Genomic DNA, 23,337 nt, shown 5'->3' on the forward strand with positions numbered 1-23,337 from the left:
TAACAAATTGTTCCATAATGTTTATTTTGCTTTGAAGAAGATTGTTTGCTGTTGGAAGGTTAATATTGACTGTGCTTGTATGTTTTGTTTTTTGGCAGGTAACCCTGGACTGGCAGGTTATTACAGGACCTTTATACAGGCCTTATATTGTGGACTAAATCAGCAGTATCCTGTTTGGGTTGTGAGCCATGCCGGACATTGTAAGCCTCCTAGTGGTATGGAAATGATGGAAGGTACAATACTATAACTTATACATACAAATATTTGTACCCCCCACCCCAATTTCACTAGCAGAACTTGTGCCTATTAAAAACAGCATGACATGGTTTTTAAATGTCTCCATTATATTTCCACAGAACAGTTGTATGGGAAGTTACTGAGGAAGAGTATTTTTAAGTAAATTAGATTTGCCAGTCACATAAGCGCTATTAAGAGAATAAGAGAGTTTGCTGATCGCAGTCTTTAGAGACAAGTTATAGAGAAGGTCTAGAATGTGTTTATGTTGAGAAGAGTAGATGAGAAAAGTAGATTTTTAAATGAAATGTCCAATTCAGAGATTGAGTACTTGAGAGACTTAATCATCTCTGAACACAAAAATAGTTGCACTAAATTAGTGAATTTCCAGGAGGCAAGTAAACCTTTCTGAGACTGGGGTATGGGGCGTTTGCAGGGCAGAGGTTGCTTGTTTATCCATTAAAAGTCTTTTGATGTGCAAATGGCCCGCAAGACATGGTAGTCAACTCTAAGTGGATACTGGTGATGTACAGCATTGTAAGATGGGAGGAGCCAATAGCGAATCCTGTCCTGAAAGCTGCTTAGTGTCAGAAGACCTCTGGACTTGGTGCAGCTGCAGTGACACAGAGGTAAATCAGTATGATTCTTTGGGCCAAAAGGCTCAGCAACGTGAAGCAACCTGAAAATTTTGAAGAAACTGTTTTAGCTGTTTAGCGTAACTCCCTCACTAACCTTTGCACCCGAGCTTTTAAGCCTTTTTATTGGTTTATTTAATCTCAAGTTTGAAACTGGAACATGAAACCTGTATTTCTTTGGTAAAACTCCTGCCAGTAATTGTGTTCAATGAGTGAGAGATTCACCACAAGGAGAAGGGAGGCAGAAAGTGGCCAGGCTTGCTCTCTGTCACTGAATATAGCATCTGCTCTTGCCACTCCTGAGCTTGGGGGACTCACATGCCTGAGCCAGTAAAGTGTTTTTTAAACAGTGAAAGGACATTTATGAGATCGTTTTCATATTTTATTAGTGGGTGAAGAGATTTTGGATAATTCTCCCTCATCCCTATGGCACAAAAGAAATGGAAAGCAACTTCTAGATATTAGAAGCTGATTCCGTATATGTATTTATTTATTTGTTTATTGCCAAAAAAAGTAATTTTCATGAATTGACATAAAGGTGTGATCAAAACCACTAAACCAAAAATTGCGCATCTTTGTGATTTCCCAGGTGACTGACTGAAAGGAATAGGGAGTCATGGACTCATTGCTCATGTTCTGCTCCTTTTCCTGCATCCCACAGGAGTTCTTAATTGACATTTTGTGGCATTAAAGCAAAAAATCCCAGAACCCCAAGGACCGACAGAAACCCATGCACAGGGACAGATAATTCGGTTCTCTGCAGCTCTTTGTTGCCTTCTAGGTTCTAGATTTCTCAGGCAAAGTTCCTGTATCAAGGATCACTATATATAGCATTGTGAAAACTATGTTAGTTGTTATTATGTTGCATGAAACCAGAAGAAGGGGATATTTTGGCAAAGAACTGGGCACAAAACTGTTACTGGGAAAATTCCATGTATTCCTTCATGCTTCTGATGGGCATTTCATAATGCTTCATTTGAAATAGCCTCATGCAAATCCTCTGAGGAAGTTCAGTATTTCTTGATAAGAAGATGAGGGCATAAGTTGACAAGACAACATCTGAATCTCTGACACCATTGGTTCTTGAGGATTTTCAGATTGGAATCTAGCAAATCAAGAATGAAAAAAAAAGTTGGGGGAAGCTACTAGGAAAGAAGAATTCATACTGATGCATTTAGAACAGTAGTCTACAAACTTTTGGGATCATGCACTCCTATCAGTAAAAAATTTTTTGACCACCCCCTCCAATATATATTTTTAGAAAAAAAATAGTTATATACATATACTACTGTATTTCTAATATTTTCTTCCTGCACCCCAAAGTGCCTGCACCCCACTTGGGGAGACCACTGATTTAGAGTGTGGAAGCACTTAAATAGTACACTTAACATATAAATGATGCTGCCTGTAAAGTAATAAAGGGTTTAAAATGAAATAAACTCCGTTGGAATAATGTGCCTGATTATATTTCGATCAAGTAGATTTTGAAAGTCTCAGAAGGACTAAAGCAAGTTTTCCAAGAGCAGCCATCCATCACAGACTACTTCCTAAGTTTTGGAAGTATGTCACATAAGATTGGAAAACGGAACAAAGCTACACCCTTCATTTTTACTTCTGTATGATATCCTTCTATTCAGAGAGCTCTTGCAAGCTGTGCTCCACAGAGACACACATTAATTGAATGTTTCATTGGTGTAATTCTGCTCCTAACAATCAATCCACTGTGCAAAGAGATTGGAAACATACTCAGTGAATGCAATAAAAAAGTTTTGTCTCAATTTCAATTTCTTTATCCTCCTCAGCTTTTAAGAAAGCAGTTGTTTTGAACACTGCTGTGACTGTAAACAGGCCAACATCCATTCGTAGGTGTAGGCAAAATTAGAAAAAGGAGAGTAGTTTTCTAGGTCTTTATTTTGTTTAAAACTGGCATAATCTGTATATGCTTTATAAACACTCATATAATCTTAAAAGTGTTGCTTTGCAGTGCCTGATATTGAGACTTTGACTCATAGTTTTCCTAATGATTGAGATGTTCATGCCTCTTGAACAGATACCACCTAAGAACAGGTTCTTTTATAATAACAACCCCCCTGCTTGCTTACTTACTCCAGTTGTTGACCATGCCAAATACATTCTGATTGTATTGTAAGTCTCTTTTGGGTGCAGGTATTTGCACATCATTTTGTTAATTTCTACCTTATAAAGACATGTTCATAAGAAAGGAAAAATGTATATAAATTTATAATAATTAAGATATGGCAAAATTTTCCTTAAAAGTAAAATAGTAGGCAGGTATATCCACAGTTGATTTTTTTAAGTTCCGGAGCTTCTTTTAATGTGTCACTCCACTGAAGGATTCGCATTACACGTCTTTTGAGATCTCTGATCTGATAAGATACTCTCCTACATCTAACCAAGTAATGTATTAGAAGTTGTGAGGGTTTATTTAAAGTACAAGTTATTGTTTCCTGTGTGAATGTGTTAGAATTACTCTGTAGCTCATTGCTCGCACTGTCAAAACAGAGGCTACTGCCCGCATGCTGGTATCTGTAAGTTAGTATTTTCCTAGGGATTAGATGGGTGGTCTTTTGACTTAGTTGCAAGACTAAAGGCAGGTCATGTTTTTATGGTATATAGCCATCGCTGAATGTTTAATTTTATAGGTAGTGAACTCACAAGAAAATAAATTGTGTTGGATTGCTCTCTTTTAAACATATGATTTCCCTTAAATGGGAACAGGAAACAGGTCAAGGAAACAACGAAAAAGTACTTTGGTGCTTTTTAAAGAAATTAAATCACTAAATAATGTTAGTCTTAAATACTTTGCAAACTTCTTGATATAGAAAAGAAATGTAAGGGTACAACTGAAAAATAAAATTAAGGTAAAAATAGTCCATATTTATTCACACTCAAATTATTCTGTCAAAATGCCGCTATAGCTGCTCAGTTTGCGGGGTTGGGCGTTATAATACATTATGAACTGTGGAGACTGAAGCTCTGTACTTTATATTACAAAATCTGGTAGAAATGCTTGAGCACTGCAGAATGACTAAAGACCCATGTTTGGGAGTAGCTCCTCTGATGGCAAGGAGTTGTAGCCAGTTGGAAGCCTTTCAACAGCCTTTCAACTTCTTTTGATAGGAAACAAACTGCTAGTTAAAACTAACATGTATCAATGAACAAATCCTGAAATTATTCGTTGCTAATTTTATAGGCACTGCTAATTCAAGTGCTGTGTTATGGATATCCCCCTTCAAAGTAAGGACTCAAAGGCTCAGTCTTGCCCAAAATTTCTTTAAAAGCTGTGGAAAATTGGGGATTAGATAGGAAACCCGTGATGCTCAATCCCTCTAACACATCCCTCACCCCCCTTTTTTAGCATCCTGCTTGGCTTTTGCCAGTAAAGGCCCTATAGACAGCAGGTGTACATACATAGCCATGTCTTGAAATGGTCAAATTCTGTGGATGCCTGCTGTGATTTGATAAGAAATAGGAAATACATCTCAGACAGAAATAAGAATAGAATACAGGTTTGGTTTTGTTTCTCCTCAGGACTGCCAAGATACTTTTCTTTGTAGCAAATTAAGATTGAGAAGTAAAAAAAAAAAGAAATCAGAATTAAATGTTTTATTGATTTTTGGTAATATTCTACGTATGCTAAGTGCTATAGAAATATAAAATAGTGTGATTTGTATCTTGATTAAAGAGACAGTTGATGCATTAAAATGTCATATACCTAAAAAATGGCTAGTCATCAGTCATGTCTTAATGACACAATATTTGGTCACATGATAATTTATGTTTAAAGATAAATCTCTGAAACTTTCTAAACTGTACAGATAAGTACTGAGCTATACACAATGATAATACAAATACTTTTCATTGTTTTAGCAAGGCGTGTTTATCCTTTGGAACAGATTGTTTACTGAATTTTCTGTTGTTTCATTTCTGACTCAGTATTAGGTAGCTTCTGAATGACAGGGTAGTTTGAGTGACATTCTTAATAGCCAAGTCCCATGGACTGTAGAATATAATAGTGTGTCCTTAAAATCTGTTAAACTATCCTTAATTATTTTTCCAGGATAAAAAGAGGTAGGTAAGGATTGATTTATAGTCCATCGGAAGAATGTTTCCATTGCTTTTGCTTTATGCAGGGGGAGTAGGGCCACAGAACATTTTGGAACTGAATTATGTCCTTAAGAAGCAATATAGGAAGAAGACAGAAGTGGTGGAGGTATAATAAATTATCTGTGAAGACACTGATTATGGGATCCCAAAATGTTAAAGTACCATCAGTGTGAAGTTTTGAAGTGAAATGGAGTTTGTATTAAAAATATTCCTGTGTTACAGGGAAATTTAGAAGCCACGTGCAGCTTGAATTTGTTTGATACATTGCTTCTTAGCTGTTGTTACAATTCATCTGAATGAAATTAGCTTTTCCAGCCCTCTGACTTGTAATCAAACTGCAGAATTGCCTCTACCTAAGGTGATACAAATCTACAAAAAAACCTGACTGAAATAATTTGGGTAAAACTGAATTTATACTTCAGCAAGCTAATCACCCTGTTGATTAATAGACAGTTGTCCACCAAATGACAGATATAAGTGTGGGTATGATTAGCAGATATGAGCCAGAAGTTTCCACCGTCATGATATGCTGTGCTGGCAGGAAAAAACCTGAAATAGTAGTCTGCGCAAGACAAGGAGCGTGGTGTGCTATAATAAGAGGGTTATTTAGGACAGTGATTCCCAAACTGTGGTCTGTGGGCCACTGGTGGTTCTCAGGACACTTGCTTGTGGTCCAAGAAGAGCTGGCTGATCAGATGGACTTGGCTCTCTCACCAGTTTCCACTTGCTAAGCAGAATTAATGGTAGCTAAGAATACTTCTCCAATAACACTTTTTTTGTGCAAGCATTTGCTGCGGTGGCCTTAGAGATGTTGTGCCACCGTGAATGTGTGGTGATGGTGGGGAGTGGGATTGTGGTCTGCACTGCTGCAAAAGGAGAGGAGGAGATGATGAAAGTTAGGCGTTCCAAGAACTGGGTTCCTAAAAATAGGGACTCATCCTCAGTTAACAGCCTTTGTCCTTGTTGTTGTGTATAACCCCAAAGGAGAGTTACAGAAAGGTACACGGAGTCAGTATGCATTTGGTAATTTTAGCTAGTTTGTGACTCTCATTTATTTTAAGTAGTATGGATGTTTTTAGTGGTTGCTGATGGTGGAGAATACCTACATTGCTGAATGAGGTGAATGAGAGCTACTGGCAATCTGTTTAGTCAGTACAAAACCACCTCAGAATTAGAGTCTGTAGTGCTTAGAAAGTTTTTGATGAGCAAATCCTTACCTGGGCTTCAGCACTGTTCAGTTAGATATCGAACAGCAGTAGTAATGGTAGGTATCCGGCCACATTCAGGTACACAGTGACAGGCGTGTTTAAAGGCATTTACATCTTGTGTTATACAAGTGAAGGGAGAAAAGCAGAAGGCAGCTGAGCTGGCATCTCGCATGCATATAATAAGCCTGTGTATACAGACATTTAATTCACATTACACACATTTAATTCACCCTAATGTATATTTCAACATTATTTTCTGCTTCCTAGGCATATAAATTAAAATATCTGAGTCATTTAAAGATGGATTATCTTTACTATAAATTCTTTACATGTTTAGTCAGTTATATTTAAATATTACAGACCCAGAGAGCCCTGTAGTCATGTTGGTGTTCCAGAACACATAGCACTGCTTAATTTTAATGCAGAATTCTATGGCAAGGTGTCTCCCAGTCCAGTGGTATCAGACTGTAGATACATTAAAAAGAACCAAGTTGTAAGCATGCCATTCAGGTAGAATTAAGTTAGTTTCATATCAAAGTGTCAATTTTTTTAATCTCTAGAGAGGAGAAGCTTCCTGTTTATGAAGCTGGCCTCGGCACTGATTAATCACATTGAGCTCTTCACATGGTGTTCGTCACCAGTGAGGGATCCCACATCGGAGTGTGCACAGAGAAACTGGTTGTTTTCACAGGACAGGACAGGAACTGTCAGCTCCGTGCGGTGCAATCCTGCTGCCCCTCCTGATATAGCAATTGCTGCTGCCCAGAAACCTTATTCCTGCCTTGTCTTTGGAAAAGGCAGCTTAAGGAAGGAAGCGTGTATGCATATGTAAGTTATTACGAGGCATTTAAATGCTGAGGTTTTTGTCTTTGCCTGGTAAGATCTGTATTCTACTGTTTGGTTTTAGTGCTACGTGTCTGTTTTAAGGAAACAAATGATCATTTCATGTTATGATCCCACTGGAATGTTATAAATCTAAATGTGTGAAAACTAGGCAGCCCTGGGGGTGCTTCAGTACTCCGTCGACTGTAACACTTCTTTCCTTTGAGACACGTTTGGTTAGTTATTCATCGAGGTCCCATAATCATGCCCATAATCATGCAAATAGATACTTTGAGTGAAATCTTGGCATTTGGCTTTGACTTTATCAGTTCTGCTTAATTTTAAGCATGTGTTTAAAAATCATGTTCCATTCAAAATCAAAACTAAGACAACAAAATTTTGCCATATGTGAAGTATTTCTAAATCGCTCTGTTGTTTTCTTTTCTGGCCAACTAAAACGATAACAATTTTAACTGTTCATAGCATCACACCTTAACAGCCATGTATTTATTTGTAATGATCACTTAAACACTGTTTGCTGATTCTGGTACCACTTAATGCATAACTCTATATTCCATTGACTTTCATGGACTAGCGACCAATTATTACTGGTGTTACTAAGAAGAGGACTTTGTCTTCGCTTTTATTACAGTTATATGAAAAATAGGTTCTCTATTTTCTCTGTTTCTTTGCAGGTTTTCCACTGAGTCTGTCAACTTAATATCTATAGGCATATTATTAAAAAACATCCATGAATAGCTTTCTAATCCATTCTAGTACTTTATTCAATGAATTCCCCTGTTAAAAGAACCAGAATTTTTCATCTATATCTTCAAATAAGGTTAATATAATTCTGTTTTTAAAGATGTGTTTTAAAGTAACAACTTTTGAAACCTGATACAGTCTTCTGGATCCTTATCCAGAAAACAAGACATTTTTAAAAAAATTGACATTCATCCATTGGAGAGTATAATGTCTTTACTGCATTCCAGGAAACTTTGGACGTAGGTTTTGAGATTGTTTATGGATCATTTTCCTCCTTTCACCCCATGACATAGGTATGTTCTCCAGCTGATACCATCGCTTCTAATTAAATGCAGATGGCTGTTAGTGGGGGTGGGGGGGGAAGTGTTCAAGAATGTGAACCCTATGAAAAGGTAACATTTATATCTTTTGGTGTCGTGACTTCAAAAAGCATGTCACAGTTCACTGACATGAGGAGTGCTGTGATGATTCAGAGTAACTCATTTAAATGTTTATCATGCTATTGTAGGAAAAGTAAAAAAGTAAAATAATGTAATAAACTAAATATTGAGATGATTCAGATTTTTTTTCCCCAGGGAGAATGCTGAGGAATCTTTTAATCCAAGTCAGTCTGAAAGACATACTTACATCTGCTAACAAAATGAAAATGGACTGTCCCCACAGCAGAGAATGATCCCTTCTGTCTGGAGGTGTAACGGGCCTGGGTTGGTTTTGATAGTTGAATCAAAACGTCTATTCATGACATAGGTTAGCTGCAGGAAGAAAGCTGATCAATACTTCTATTTATTATTAATAATAATTTCTAGTTTATTATCTAGACCTTAGATTTAATTTTGATGCCCACAAAGCTTGCAACAAATGGTGCAGATCTTGATGGGATCAATCCAGTGTTTTATTTTTAATTCACAGTAATCTACAGTCGTGAGACTGAGGAACCATCAGCAATGCACAGCATAATTCCAGATTCTAAAAATAATCAGGTTTGGAACATGGGGTCTTTCTGTTTGCTTTGATTTTAAGAGTTTCCCTTTCTTTAAGGAGCAATGTAGGCATTTCAGGGAAGTGCGGGAAACTGTAGGGCAGACTGTGCGGGAAGAAGTTACTGCAAATGGCCTCATTCTTAGATACTCAGCTTCATTAATGAACTATTCTTACCTGTTGCGCATCTACTTAAATCTCTCAGCAAGATCCAAGTAAGGGCTCCGTGCTTTGAGAGATGATAAAGGACAAAATGATACAGTGCAGAGCAAATCTGCGGTTTAGAACACATTACCACTGAGTCTTTGCTGTCAGAGACTCCACTGGCCTCTGTACTAGTGTTTACACAGTTTGGAGGAAGAAGTTTTATGCTGCAATTAATCATGAAAAGACCAATTTCAGTATTTCTGAATGCACTTTAGTATATATTAAACTTTACATGATCATATTTTGATCCATTTTTGTGTAGAGTGCAGGACAAATTCAGTTGCTATCTTTTTATATAAATTATAGTATAAAGCCACAGACAGTTTCAGAGTTTGTAATGAGCTTTGATGTCTGCTGATGTAAAAGAATGAGATAATCGACCTTCGCTCGGCTGTGACCCTAGCACAGCTTGTGGGTCACAGGTGAATTGGTTTGCTTTCTGTGTAGCACATCTCACCTGCATAAAATGAAGACCAAAAAAATCCCTTATTCATCTATAATGACAGATCAGCTTTGTAGCAGTGGCACTTCAGTCTCTATTTCAACTTTAGACTCTAATTTAAACTATAATGCAAAAATCCAAGAAAAAAAAGCCATCACAGTACTGTGGCACGTTGCCACACTTGCTATGCTAGGCAGTTCAGCTGGGCGACTAAGAATGAAACCTTCAGCATTTTCTTCAGGAAGGTTAAAAGAGAAACTGCTATCTTGGTAATAGGGAATAAATCTGCCAATTAATTTTTAAATAGTGTAACAGAACACTGGAGAAGAGAAGTTAGAAATCATAAAGTGGTCAGTTTGAGAGAAACATGTTTTATCCCCAAAGGTACAAAATTTGCACTATACAGCATGTGTAGATGGTTATTTAAAGCATCAGCAACTGATAAGGAAACCTGCTACATGTAACGAAAGTACAAGGTGAAGTCCTATTTCCGCTCCTCAGTTTTGCCACTGATTTTAATAAATTTAGGCTTTTACATATGCTGTTTGTCCAATTCTCTTTTGCCTTATGCTGTGCAGAAAGCGTAACTCAGTGGAGAGTGTCAGACCAGAGGACTAGATTCTCGTGGTTGCTGGGTTCGCTTCATGTCGTGTCAGCCAGCAGCAGACCCCCTGTTGCTCTGACGTCCAGTGGGGATCGATGCCGGCAGTCGCTGGGCCACAGCTGGTTCCTTTTGCTGTCAGCTTGCACTCCTCGTGCAAAGAGGAGCCCAAGCAGAGACTTTCAAAGCTTTTCAAGACAGGTAGCGATTAGAGATGTTGATTGAGCACTGTGAGGTAGCACTGCACTGCAAAATATTTTGCATACATTTTGTGCTACAGCCCACCACGCTGGTAGCCCGGGGTCACGTTCTCTGCCGGAATAAACTGGCATAGCTCTTTGCAGTCAGCGGTGTGGCACCAGTTTACAGCATCAGGGAATCTAAGATAATAATTTTGAAAACTTCTTATAATCCATCAATTTTCAACAACACAGATGAAAGATGGAAAAATGTTTGCCTAAGTGGCTCATTTACTCCTTAAAATAAAAAGGACACTAGACATTATTGTTAAGTAATTTGGATCTGTTTACTGCAGGTAGTTATTCTAGATATTAAATTTAACTTTTGCGTGGACAAATGAAGATATAAACATACGCTTTCCTTTATACTTCTATTAAAATAGTATCATCCACAAAGAATATTTAGAAGAGCAAAGAAAAAGGACTAAGTTACACTGAATGCCATCCTAATGCCATTATAGTAGCTAGTGAAGTAGCAAATGCATTAGTGTTATTTTAGTCTTACTCTGAAGAGAGTATTATTTTAATATTATTCTGAAGAGCCATCCTTACTTGAATATTTCAGTCTTGGTCTATATCACAGTTCTAAATAAAAGAATTTATTTAGAGGTAAGAATTACCTTAAGGAACTGTGTACTTTGTGTGCATTTTTTGTGGAGAGACTCATACGTCACATGCCTCGGCCTGATGGTGCGAGATAATTCACATACCAGTGAAACACATTTGCCCTTGCAGAACTGGGTGATACGTTTTCAGATGATATGTGAAATGAATATTCATAAGAGAAACACGCAAGGTAGACATTTGTAGGAGTACCACCTGCTAGTCAGACAAAACAAGGAAAATAGACCTTTTGGAGAGTCAAAGTGGGTTTGGGAGGCCTAGACTGATTTTTGGAACCTAGTCTTTTTTGTGGTGTAAGCTCAGGAGATCAGCAAGATAATGGAAATGACAAGGTTTTCTCTCTATTGCTTGGATAGACGTTACTGGTACAATGATCCCATCCAGAGGCTCAGACTGAATGTGGAGCCCATTCAGGTAGAAGTGCACATGTAGGTGCACACTTTTTCCTAAAGGTGTTGTTATTGACTTCGTTTTCTCAACCACCAGATCTTCAAGGAGAATCGTAGAATCGTTTAGGTTGGAAAGACCCTTAAGACTGAGTCCAACCGTTAACCTAGGACTGCCAAGTCCACCACTAAACCATGTCCCCACGTGCCACATTTACACGTCTTTTAAATACCTCCAGGGATGGGGACTCAACCACAGCCCTGGGCAGCCTGTGCCAATGCTTGACAACTCTTTCAGTGAAGAAATTTTCTTTAATATCCAACCTAAACCGCCCCAGCACAACCTCTGGACAAGAGGCCATTTATTCTTGTCCTGTCACTTGTTACTTGGCAGAAGAGGCCAATACCCACCTTGCTACAACCTCCTTTCAGGTAGTTGTAAAGTACATGAGCTCTGCTTCTCATTATTATTTTTTATGAAGTCTCTGCCAATGCAAGGCTACTTCATTGTTTTCTTCCTGAGCCCTCTTTTGATCTTATTTTTTCCTGCAATGCCAGAGAGGCATGCTTCACTTCGGCAGCTCGTGTGGGAAGGCTGAGTCTCGTTATGTTCACAACTGCTCTGGTGGCTTGTCTTTGCTGTGGAGCTACTCTGGAATGCCCAGAGACCTCAGCACCCCAGGAACAGTAATGTGTTCAGGGGTTCCCACTACGCTGGTGTTACTGGTTTTGTTTGGTACCTCTTTGCTTGTATGCAGTCCTAACTATTTCAGGCTATGTTCAGTGATTCTTAATGAGCTGTGGTAGAGCTGATTCATTTTGGGATTACTGGAAGAGGGGAGAATTGCTGGAAAGTTTTGAAGGGCTGCCAGTACTGAAATTATCTGTTATTTTATAAGAGTAGATGTGCACACCTAGGCATGAGCTGACTTTGAAGCCGGGGAAAAAATGGGTAAAGCCTACGTAAAAGCCTAACTTATGGTAAAGTAAGGACATGCCGTTGTTTTCTTGTGCTCTGTATCTACTTGTCTCATAGAGGGTATTCTGCAAAGTAAAATGGTGTGCTGAGTGGGATACCTGGTGTGTTGGAATGGCCTTGCTAGAGTTTTACAACCAACTCAGCTACATAAACGTGGTCTTTTTCTTCAAAGTAATTAAGTCTGCTGAAAAGCGGTCCTTAGTGGTCCAAGTAGTGTGCTGCCATCAAAGGTGCAGCCTGGAAGTGAAAAGAGTATGAGAATAAAAAAGTCACAATGAGTTTTATACTTGTTCATGTATCAGGATACATTTTACATACCAGTCAGCCCCAGCAAGGAAGTCCCTTCCAGTTTTGTTTGTGTGGACAAGTCAAAAAGGGAATTCACAGAGCCTTTCACTTGGCTTCAGTGTGTCCAGAAAACAAGAAAGGTAACTTGAACAACTAGCTTCCCAGAGGCTCAGACCTCTCTGCTTTTGCTCCTTGAGATCGCTTTACGATGGAAATTTAGATCTGCTCCTACAGAGTGATGGTTCTTTAACCTCTACCCTGCCAAGTTTTTTGTTTTGTTTTGTTTTACTCTTTTTTTAAAAATAATATATTAAAATTTCTTATAAAATTGCACTTTCTGTAGTTATTCAGCTTCCTGACTGTAAAATGCAGTAATTCAAATACAGAAGAAAACTTTTCCACCTATGTTGTGTAAAACGCCCACATTAGATTTGCTTTATGCATGTTAAAGTGACTCTGAAGGCATAGGCTGGTGCAGAACTGCATAATAAACCACTGTTTAATGGTGATTCCCTTGCCAGGATTGGAGACAAACAACACAATTTTATTTCAAAGTTTGTACTGTTATCTCATCATACCTTGGTAATAGTTACTCTAATCAGTTAGACAGAGGCAAGACTGGGAACACAAAATAAAAAGAAGTCTCTCACTGATATCATAATTTCATAAGTTCAGTGTGCTCCTGTATGCTTTTAATAAAAGTCTGGGGTTTAGTATTTGTCATGTTTATTAGTTCATTCTGTCCAAATATGCTTGTACTAATTTAATTATAATGCAGCTTCCTTTGAAAAACAGATTAGGTGTTAAACAAGTGTACCAGCAACAGGTATGTAGATAGCAAAGGAAATCAGTAGTTCAATTTGTAAATTAAGCTCTTGTTATTTTTCTAATAAAGAAAATAATACATATGATCACTTCAGTATCTTGAGTAAATGCTAATTTATTTGTGGAGGATACCTTTACAAAAAGTAATTGCTCCAGTAAACACTAATGAGTGGTGTGTTTATCTTAAAAGTTACATGAACAGTTCCTGAGGGTACTAAGGCCAGATTAAGGTCTAAGGGTTAATCTAAAACACAGTGCTTTAAGACCTGGTTCCTGGTGTCAGGAGGAGTTCTTCAGTATTTACTGAGCATTCTTCCACGGTTTCCATCCCATTTCTTTGGCATTTTATTGCTTGCTGATACAAACTATCCAGGGTTCAATAATCAAACGAAAGATTGGGTAAAACATTCAGGATTTAAGCACTATATCTTTAGGGGGTGTGTTTTCTAACACATTTGGCCATACTGGATCCACAAACCTGAAATCTCATGTTTTAAGCGTACAGTTGTAGTTAAACATTTTCAGATGGCATCATTCACTTGTAAGGAATTACTGTGTTTTGCTATAGGAACAAAAACAATAAAATTATTTCTTTAGTTTTTAGAATTAGACTTCTGACTAAGCATGCCAGTTTAACAGGTAATCCTTCTGAGTAATTTAGTTGTGGGGTTGCTTTCTGTCTGTCACTACGTGAAGGCAAAAATAAAACTTTCCCCACGTTTCTCTATCTAAGCAGTAGTTACTCAAGCACAACTGCTGCTCCTCCCACCAGTGTTTGTCTGTATTTGTAGTGGAAAAAGCAGGTGGGGCGTAATGTCTAAAAGACTTAGCCTTACGCATTGGTTGCATTTACAGTATATGATGGAGATGCAGTGGACTTAATGTGACCCTGAACTAGGTCTCCTGACCTATTTGGTTGGCCGTACTTGATGCTTTGTGCCTTCCCTTTCATACTCTGTCATATCATCACTGACCTTTCAGTATCTTCACCCTCTTTGCTTTTCTTCCTCTTGGTACTTTCTTGTGATCCCTGAGGTCCCTTCCAACTTGTGATTCTGTGTGATGTTACTGCAGTTTCATGTGTTTAAGCTTGTTATTTCTCCTCACTGTTAACATTAAGCAGTGTGGTGATGCATCAGGCAGCTGAAATGAGCAGGATCTTCAGAGCGGAGGTGAATCTTTTACCAGACCCCGGTTCAGTCTCCAGACACTTACTTGCCCTTATCCTGTAAAAGGCCTGGTTCTGAAAATTCATGACCACGAGAGTTTGTATGCTAGGTTCGTTGGAGTTTGTTCTTGGATACCCTGGTACTCCTAGAGTACATGACCCAGGGAAGAAGATACTGTGCAGGTGGAGTAGTGGTTTTTACCTCCCTTTCCTTCATGGCATGTAATTACAAGTTACCTTTTCACACAGTTCCTTACTTGTTCATGAGTAATTTGGAGGCCTTCTGTATGAGTGGATCCTGGGGCAGACTTTAAAGTCACTCCATGACAGGTGGACAAGTGTCCATATGTACTCAGCTCCAGTGTTCAGTCACCTGCTGCGACCAGGGTAGCTGGGAGTTTGGACACACAAGCATTCCCATGTAAAATTATGGAAGTACAAAGACATGCAGAAATTATATGCACAAATTTGAGGGTAGTGGTAGAAAATCTGGCCTCCCCTATCTTTTGAAATCATCTTGTAAAAAGGAGTCTGTGATTTTTGGGGACTTTTTAATGAAAAGCTATATTTTATGACTCTCCAGTCTAAAGTCTACCCATATAACCGATATGCTTTCTTTTTCCTCCTAAGAATATCCCTTGCATACACAGCAGAAGAACAAACAAACACAGTTCCCTGTTATTTCCCTGAAAACCAAAGTCCTCTTTCCTAGCAAGATTAACCTGTCAACTAATCTTAGAGCAAACACTTTATTTTAATCTATCATTGTTTTCTGACTGTGGGTTTAGCAGAGGTCAGAGAAAGAGATTCATTAAAGTGATTGCGCATTTGTTTTTCTGAAAGTACATCAGAAGATTAATGCTTTGCCAAAGAAAATAAAGAAATACAGTATTTCTTTTAATACGCTTCAGCTAAATAAAGTCTTAAAATCACATGCCTTGGCCCAGACGGGGTGTTTGCAGCATAAGGTACAAGTCATATAATTTCTACTATCTGAAAACTGCTTAAATGAGCTCTACTTCAGCCATGCCATTTATTCCACACCTGAGGTGAAGTAACTCTGGTCCCTTCTCTGATGTAGAGCCATCAGAGTGCTGACTGCCAGTGTGTTTGTGCAAGTCTGTTTGCTTATATAAAGAATTCATTTAAGCTTCTCCACCCAAGAAATTCATGTTGACTTTGGATAATCCCTGGGTGATTTTGTTCTGTAAAATAAATAAATAAATCTTCCAAACCTGTGACGCAGCCCAGCTCTCACATATTTTGGACTATTAGAAGCGTAGCATTTCTGTTGGGGAAACATGAAATGACACTGAATTTTGTATTTGTCCAGAAGAAAAATAGGATCCGTATTTCAATATAGGGTTATGTGACATTGGAGTTTCACCTGACAAGAGTGGAGGGCCAGTGTGTGATGGCGAGAGTTTTGTGTGTACCAGACCCCACACTGCACGCTCATCCTCCAGCGTGGCTTCTCTAGGAGCAGTGCCAGTGCGATTTGTTTTGGGAACAAACCAGCATTTCAGAAGAAAAGCAAAAGTTGTGTTAAACAGCTGAAACAAGTCTCTGGGGTCAGCACTGGCTGTCAGGACTCACTTTCAGTCTTGGAGAGGTTGTACCTGTATGTGGCCAGTGGATGTGCAGTCTGAGCATCCTTGCTCTGAGTGGCGCTGAGCAGGGCTGCGCTGAGGGTGCTTCGGCCCAGTGCAGTATAACAGGTCTCTGTGACCATCATCAATCGTAACTAACCCATCCAATTAAAAACTGCTTCTGCAAGCTCTGCTCTGCTCTTCCTTGCTGCCTTAAGAAAGCACTAGTGCACAGGCTTGAGTTGGGTGTGCTGAAGTCCTAATCCCAAGTCTGGGTAAGTGAGGAAAAAGCCCTTATTTTCTCTCTACTCTTAATCCCGCCTGTATGATGCACTTCCTTCCTTGGGGTTCTTGCTGTGGCAACAAAACTGGTTCTGAATAAGCACATCTCTGCTGAAATCAGTAACAGTTGCCAATATTGCCCTGAATCTCAGCGCTGCTTTTTATTAGGTAACTAAATATTAAATTAGGTATCTAATGTCTTGAATAACTGAAGCAAGTAACTGTATTCGTCTAACATAGTTATCTACATTAGCTTAGAAAATGATGAGACTGTGCTAGACTGTCTTTGCTGTATTGTTTATTAATTGCATTGCAGCAGTGTTCATTGTCTCTAGTAGTTCATTGCCTCTAATGTTGAATTCGTGTAGTAAAAAGCAGCCATTAACCTCCTGTGATTGAACAATGCAAATAAAAACCTGTTTTGTTCCCTGCTTTGTTTCTGGGGTCTTGTGAATCATGAGAAGTTATCTAGAAGCTTTATACACCTACTATAGAAGGAGGTATCCTTTTCCCTTGCTCTAACCTGGAAATAAGCTGAAATTCTTTTAAAATCACTTATTTTCAAGAACTGAAGCTATGAATGGAACGTTAAAAGACATGCTGGTAAATCACTGGAGGTGGCAGTGCCTGACTAAAACAGTATGGAAATGATAGCAAATGTTTACAAAGGAAAATTGACCTGCTTAATTGAACACACGGTAACATACATATAGTCAACCTAACAGACTCTTTCACTTGTTGCTGTGGGCCATCATATTTCTAGTATGCTGTGGTTTATGTGTGTTATATATACCCTTAATTAGACTTGCGATGTAGACAGCCTACTCCTGCATGAGGTTAAGCTACTGTGTAAATAAATAAAAAGTAGGAAAGGCAGCTTTTGCTAAAAATAGAAACTAAGTTTAAAAACAATGTTTTGGCCTTAGGCTTTTATTTACTCTTTTGGAAAACAAAGCAAGCTCTTTGTTTTCCATTCCTTGTAGAAAGCCTAATAGGCAAAATATTAATTCTCATCTAATTTTGCTTTCTTTGAGTCTGTTTTACTAACCCCCCTTTTCATTTAGAGTAAACTGCTATAAATTATGCTGGGATATGACCATTAGTAGTTTCAGTAGAAATATTAGTTTAACTGAAGGATTTTGTTATGACCTTTGTGGTAATAGCTTAAGCTCACAAGAAAAAGGCATCAGACCACATGCTTTAGCAATTATTTTTCTTCAAACAGTTATGTTTCATACAGAGGATCAAAAAGGCAATATAGTGCCAGCGCACTTAGGCTACCAATTAATACGATCACTGTCATTGCCCAATAACTTCACTACAGCAGCATTAGTAATTTTTAGCATTTGAGGTTACTGACCAATTGCCATCAAATTTACTGACCAGTTGCATCAAAGCGCATATTAAAAAAACAGTCAGTCTTTATAATTTGATGAACTGTGTTCACAGGCAGCAGCAGAAAGGCTTCAGTTATCACTTTCTCCAACCAGGCACAAAACCAACTATATCTGAAATGGATCTATGCTGCTAGCTAACTTTCTCTTATGGTAGATTTTCAGTGCCTTTCAGTCTCTTTAATGTATGTATTTTTACAGTGTCTCTGCCTGATGGATACTTTGTCCCACAGCTGTCTTTCATGTAGGGAACTGATGCAGAGGACGTCAGAAGAAACCAAGTGGGAAGTTGAACAGCTAATACTTGATGGGCTGGTTAGGGCTGTGTGTGTGCTACCTGTGTGAGCTGCTCCTGAATTGTTGGACGTGGGTGGCTTTTGCCAGGAACTTTTGTGCTATCTGTAGGACCATGGCTCAGTAATGAGCCAGTCCCCATCCTGTGTCTGAACCATGCTGCAGGGAAATTTGGCTTATTCCAGACTAAAGCTGCATTGCAAGTCAACGTGTAAGGAGAGTAAAAGGTCAGGGTTTTAAACTGGAGTACGAAACTGAGCCCTGAGATAATAACATGGATTTAAGAGACTAAGAGATATTAGTACCAGGGCATCTCTTTCAGTTAAGCTGTAGGCATATGTTCCTTCATGCTTTCTGCCTCTTTTCCTGCATTCTTTTTTTCAATATTTCTTCTTACAGTCTTTTCCACTGAGTAGTCCAGCTTATATTGGAGTGGTGTATCCTTAATATAACTTTTAGTTTAGTGGGTAGAACACTTTTCTAGCAGATTAAAGAGCTGTGAACCCCTTAGACTGGGGAACTTGAGAGCCATGTCACCTCCTAAGCAAGAGTTAAAGATGCCCAATTTGCTGTAAATTGGTACAGGCACCAGATCATCCTTGCCTGTAGACTGGCTAGGAAGCGAGTAGTGAAGTCCTCATTGTAAGTCATTGCCCAAGCTCCTGTAGGAGGTCCCTGGCAAAACAGGAATGAAATTGCACAATAACCTAGAACCATGAAGCTCTAACCTGATCATCTCTTTTGTAGCTGGATTGTCAGTGAAAAGTACCTGTCTAAGTAGGGGTAGTTCATGTAAATGCTAGTGCTCCATGTGACACACATGAATTTCATACGCTTCCTCATTCCATGGGACTTTTTTGTGCATCTTTATTGTAAGACAGGAAAGTTTGGATATATGAATGTTCTTAGTGCATAATAACATATATGATAGTTTGTCTGGAGTGAAGGGACTCTTGAGCCTGGCCAGTATTGCTATTGCAGGTCCTGATCTCAATGTAAAGATGGATTGATTTAAACTGATCCATTTCCTTGAGTTTGGTCTTACACTGAACGAAGGGGAACACAATGCTAGATGGTGTGCCATCAAGTTCCGTGTGTTTCTGTATCCTTCCCTGGTTCTGCAGCTTCACATAAGCTTCACATCCTGTACATGTGATTCATCAGTCTATATTTACCTGTGGTGGTAACTTAAAATTAAATTTTTACGTTTGTTTTTGTTTGTGGGTTTTTTTTAATTAAAAAGATTATTTATTTCAGAGTTTTCCAAGCAAGTGAAAAAAAATTACATACTTGAAATTTTTATTATTAAAACAAAGGACTTCTTTTCTGTTTCAGACACAGATATTAAGGAGCTAGAGGATGTTTTTGGACTTAACGGACAAGTAGAGCATAAACTGAACTTCCTGAAAAAGAATGTATCAAAGGATATAAAACTGGTACTGATTGCTCATTCTATTGGTTGCTACATCACACTGGAGATGATGAAGCGAGCATCAGAACTTCAGGTACATTAACCTTATAGAACGGGAGTTATATTATTAGCAAAGCGGTGCACATACTTAGCCTATGGGTAATGCCGAGTCTTTCCTGTGGAAGCTCTATTCTGCTATGTACAAACTTTCAACTAAAATGAAATAAAACCATTAATGACTAATCCTAGTAACATATAATAAAGCAGTTTGATGGAAAATAAAGTTTTTACTCTGAATTTGGACCTTTAAATGCCCTTGTAATATTAATGATTAATAATGGTGATAAATATGTTTAGGACTTTCTTGTTGTCTTCTCATCTTCAAATAATTTAAAACCAGATCACTAGATATGTGGCAATTACATTATATTACTATTCCAAAAGCTAAGACTGGTTGCAGTTTTAATAACAGCTTCTTATCTCAAGGCAAGCAGATTGCTGGCTATAAATGTGGAAATGTATGGAAAGGAATAGTAATATAAATAGTGATGAGTACTACAATGAAGGACATTGTTTTAAAAATTTAATATATATGCATATATCATTGCTTCTGCAACTCAGTCTTGGTTTGCGTGACTCGATGAGAGTGGGAGGTGTTACTGCATGTTCTTGTGTATCTGAACATTTGTCGCTGTGAAGCAATAAGAAGGCTGAGGCAGGACAGTGTCCTTGTGATTCTGGAAATGGCAAACTTAGGGCTCAGTAATAACTGACTCTGCTAGCCGATGATGAATGAATCATACTGAATTTTTATTCCTAAACATTCATTCTTGCTAAATCATTGCCTCTTCCTGTACATTATAAAATCTTTGGTGTAAGGAAGTGCAGCGTTAGCATAAAGTCTGTGTTTAATATATGCGAGAGTAGGTTCTTCCACTTCTTCGTAACAATATCCACTGCACGTTCAACTTTTTTTTTTCCTTAAAAGGAAAACAGCAACTACAAATGTGAAACATGAGGTTAACCTGATATATTTCCACAAGCATATTTCACTTTGTCGTTATAAACAAGGGCACTTTTTTTGAGAGAACTTTTATTTCGGTTTTATCTTTTCAAGAGGGAGTGTTCTAGAAAATATATGCAGTAATTCGTCCAAAAATATCAACTTTTCTTTGGTCAACATCCGTACAGTCTTTATTACACAAATTATTTTATCTGGTTTCAATTAAACTATGAATTGTTGAGTAATTTTTTTACACCTGGCTCACTGGATACTGGCAGCATGCTATTCGTCAATGTTTTGAAACGTAGGGATCTTTGGGACATTCTTAGACTGCATGGTGCACTGTGTGCATGAAGTTAATATATGACAAGCTACATTTAAGATGCGTTTAACAATAGAAAATATTTGTGTAAGCCAGAGTGTTGTGCAACCTTTGTCCCTTTGCCAAAAATAAGTTAACTGTTAGCTTTTGTAACATATGAAGTGTGATAATAAGAAACTTGTGTTTCCGTCTCTCCCTTTATTTTTACTGGAATATTTGATTCCCACAAGATTTTGAGCACATATGTGTATTTTAGTAGCTAGATCATTTGATTTTATTTTTGTGTAGTTCTTATGCGGTATTCTTTTATTACATGAGTTTTGGTTTTGGTCTTAAATTCTCTGCTTTAAGAGCCTTTGATTGCTTACAGTTTATTATTCTGAGCTAGAGGTTAATGTGTTGTATTTATTGTTCAAATAATTCAGTAAAAGTTTATATTGGGAGTGTATGTTTAGCATATTTTATTTTTGTTACACAATTTAAAGCCCTTTCATAATCTAACCACATCTAGAGTAGGTTGTCCCTCTCTTGTACAAAGAGGAGGGAGCCTGGTGACTTGAGCTAGTGTGCATGAAAAGGAGAAGGTACTATCTCCTTATCACTCCTTCCTGGTTGCTCTTCATCTGTTGACTGTGATTGCTGCTAATTTCTTAGGCCCTTGTGCTCTGCCGGCTAATGGGGTACTGTGGTTTTTTCTTCTTAAACTTCTGTGCAATAATGCTTTCTTATTTCATTAAAAGGGAGGTGAAACAGGAATTGCCAGTTTACCCCAGGATAAATTCAATTTTGGACCCAATCCCTATTTCTCTGTTGACTCTCAGGGAGGATTCTGTTAAGAGTTTATTCGGGAGATCCCTTAACACAAGCTTAGTCTTAGGTTGATGCCTTTAACTAAGCTACATCCTCCAGGCATTCTCGTCTAAAATACAGATCCTTACTTGGAGGATTTCCGTGTGCTTTGCTGGTGACACGACTGAGTCTTTCCTAAAACAGTCTGTTTGATCATTAATTTAAATTAAAGATTGACATACTTCCTTGCTAATGAAATTCTATCATCTGTTACAGCTTTAGTCTTTCATTTGTAATGATGCTTTTGAAATGCCAGCCCCTTTGTGGTAATAAATTAACACTTATTAATGAGTGAAACCATCATAGAATGTAAGCATTGCTCTTCCTGTACAACTGATTGAGGAGGGAGAGTTTAAAACCTCTGAGTATGTGTCAGTTTAAGCCAATAAAATCTCTGTAATATACAATTCAAAACCGTGCATTGCTACTGTGTCTCAATGGCGCCAAAGTTTCTTGGGTATTGCTAGAACTTAGTTGGTTTTATAAATAATAATCAACAAAACCTAAGTTGGAAGAGTTGTGTATAAAACAAGTTCACAACTCGGAAACCGTCTCACATCATTTCTGTGCACACGTTCGTGTGCATCTGCCTTAGCTTTCCTTCACTGTGTTCTCTTCCAGTCAGACGTCTGTTGGGCTGTACTTTCTTTCAAGAAATCTGATGAGTATAACAAAATAACATAGTGAGCATTTAACAATTCCACAAATTTGTAGAGTAGCATAATCATATTTTCATGTTTTTTCTTTTGTCTGTATATGAATTGCATTCAGGTCTTTCACTTGAGGAGCTACAACTTGTTCAGGATCTGGTCATGTACGTAGTGTATAAGGTTTCTGCAGTGTGTCTTATTCTTCAGAAATCTGTACTGACTTTCACCCATCAGGAGGCTGTCTGCTAACCAAGCTTTCTTGAGTTAAGCAAACATTTCTTCATTGCTGACTATTCTAAATTATTTTATGATGTCTAAAATGCTGTTGCTATTCATTCACTTTTACAAATAAATTCAACAGGCCTAACAGGAGGTATTGGGCATTTTTTGTTAACCTTTTGAACTACTGAAATTGGCTACATATCCCTCTTGCTGGTTTTCTGTCTGTTTAGCCAGTTTATAATCCATCTAAAAATGTTTCACCCATTATTAGTATCATTAATGGTCACAGGGATTGAATGACCTCAGTGGAAGCATTTTGTTGGAGCTTTTTGAATACGGTTATTTTAGATGATGCTCCTCTATGTGCATGGTAGCTTTATTTCTTTCTTCTTTTTTAAATTTTTCAAACCAGTTAAAAAAAACGAAGGAGCTTTCATCTATTAAACGTTACTGTTGTTACTTCTGAGGTTAGAAAAAGCCAGAAATATATTGTATCATTCTTTTTTTAATTTAGCTGAAAATAGATTAGTCTGTCTTTTCTGTCATTACAAAGTTGCTGTTGTTGCATTGTTAGTAATAGGGTCTTTTATTACCCCTGGTGCTCCCCTAAATCACACCTTTAGTGTGACATATGTAGGCTTCATTTTGTGGCTTCGTACTTCAACCAAAAGGCCACGTTCTATTTGTTGTGAACAGCTTGGGTGGAGACATTGATGGCTTACAGGCACACAACAGAATGACAGATGTCACATCTCTGTTAGCTTTTATTTTTTTTATTTTCTAGAAATTTGC

General features: G+C 38.0%; 1 protein-coding gene across 2 annotated transcripts in view; it reads left to right on the plus strand.

Moving 5' to 3' along the window:
• Positions 1-23,337, plus strand: part of LDAH (lipid droplet associated hydrolase) — a 127,846-nt gene that overhangs the window by 36,097 nt on the left and 68,412 nt on the right. The window contains exons 3-4 of one of the 2 annotated variants that reach the window (XM_075086717.1): positions 99-233; positions 19,424-19,593. In XM_075086717.1, coding sequence (XP_074942818.1) covers positions 99-233; positions 19,424-19,593 — 305 coding nt within the window. The remainder of the gene's footprint in view (positions 1-98; positions 234-19,423; positions 19,594-23,337) is intronic. The other variant, XM_075086718.1, reaches the window with a different exon arrangement.

Source organism: Phalacrocorax aristotelis, chromosome 3, assembly GCF_949628215.1.
Source record: "Phalacrocorax aristotelis chromosome 3, bGulAri2.1, whole genome shotgun sequence".
Taxonomy (NCBI): Eukaryota; Metazoa; Chordata; class Aves; order Suliformes; family Phalacrocoracidae; genus Phalacrocorax; species Phalacrocorax aristotelis.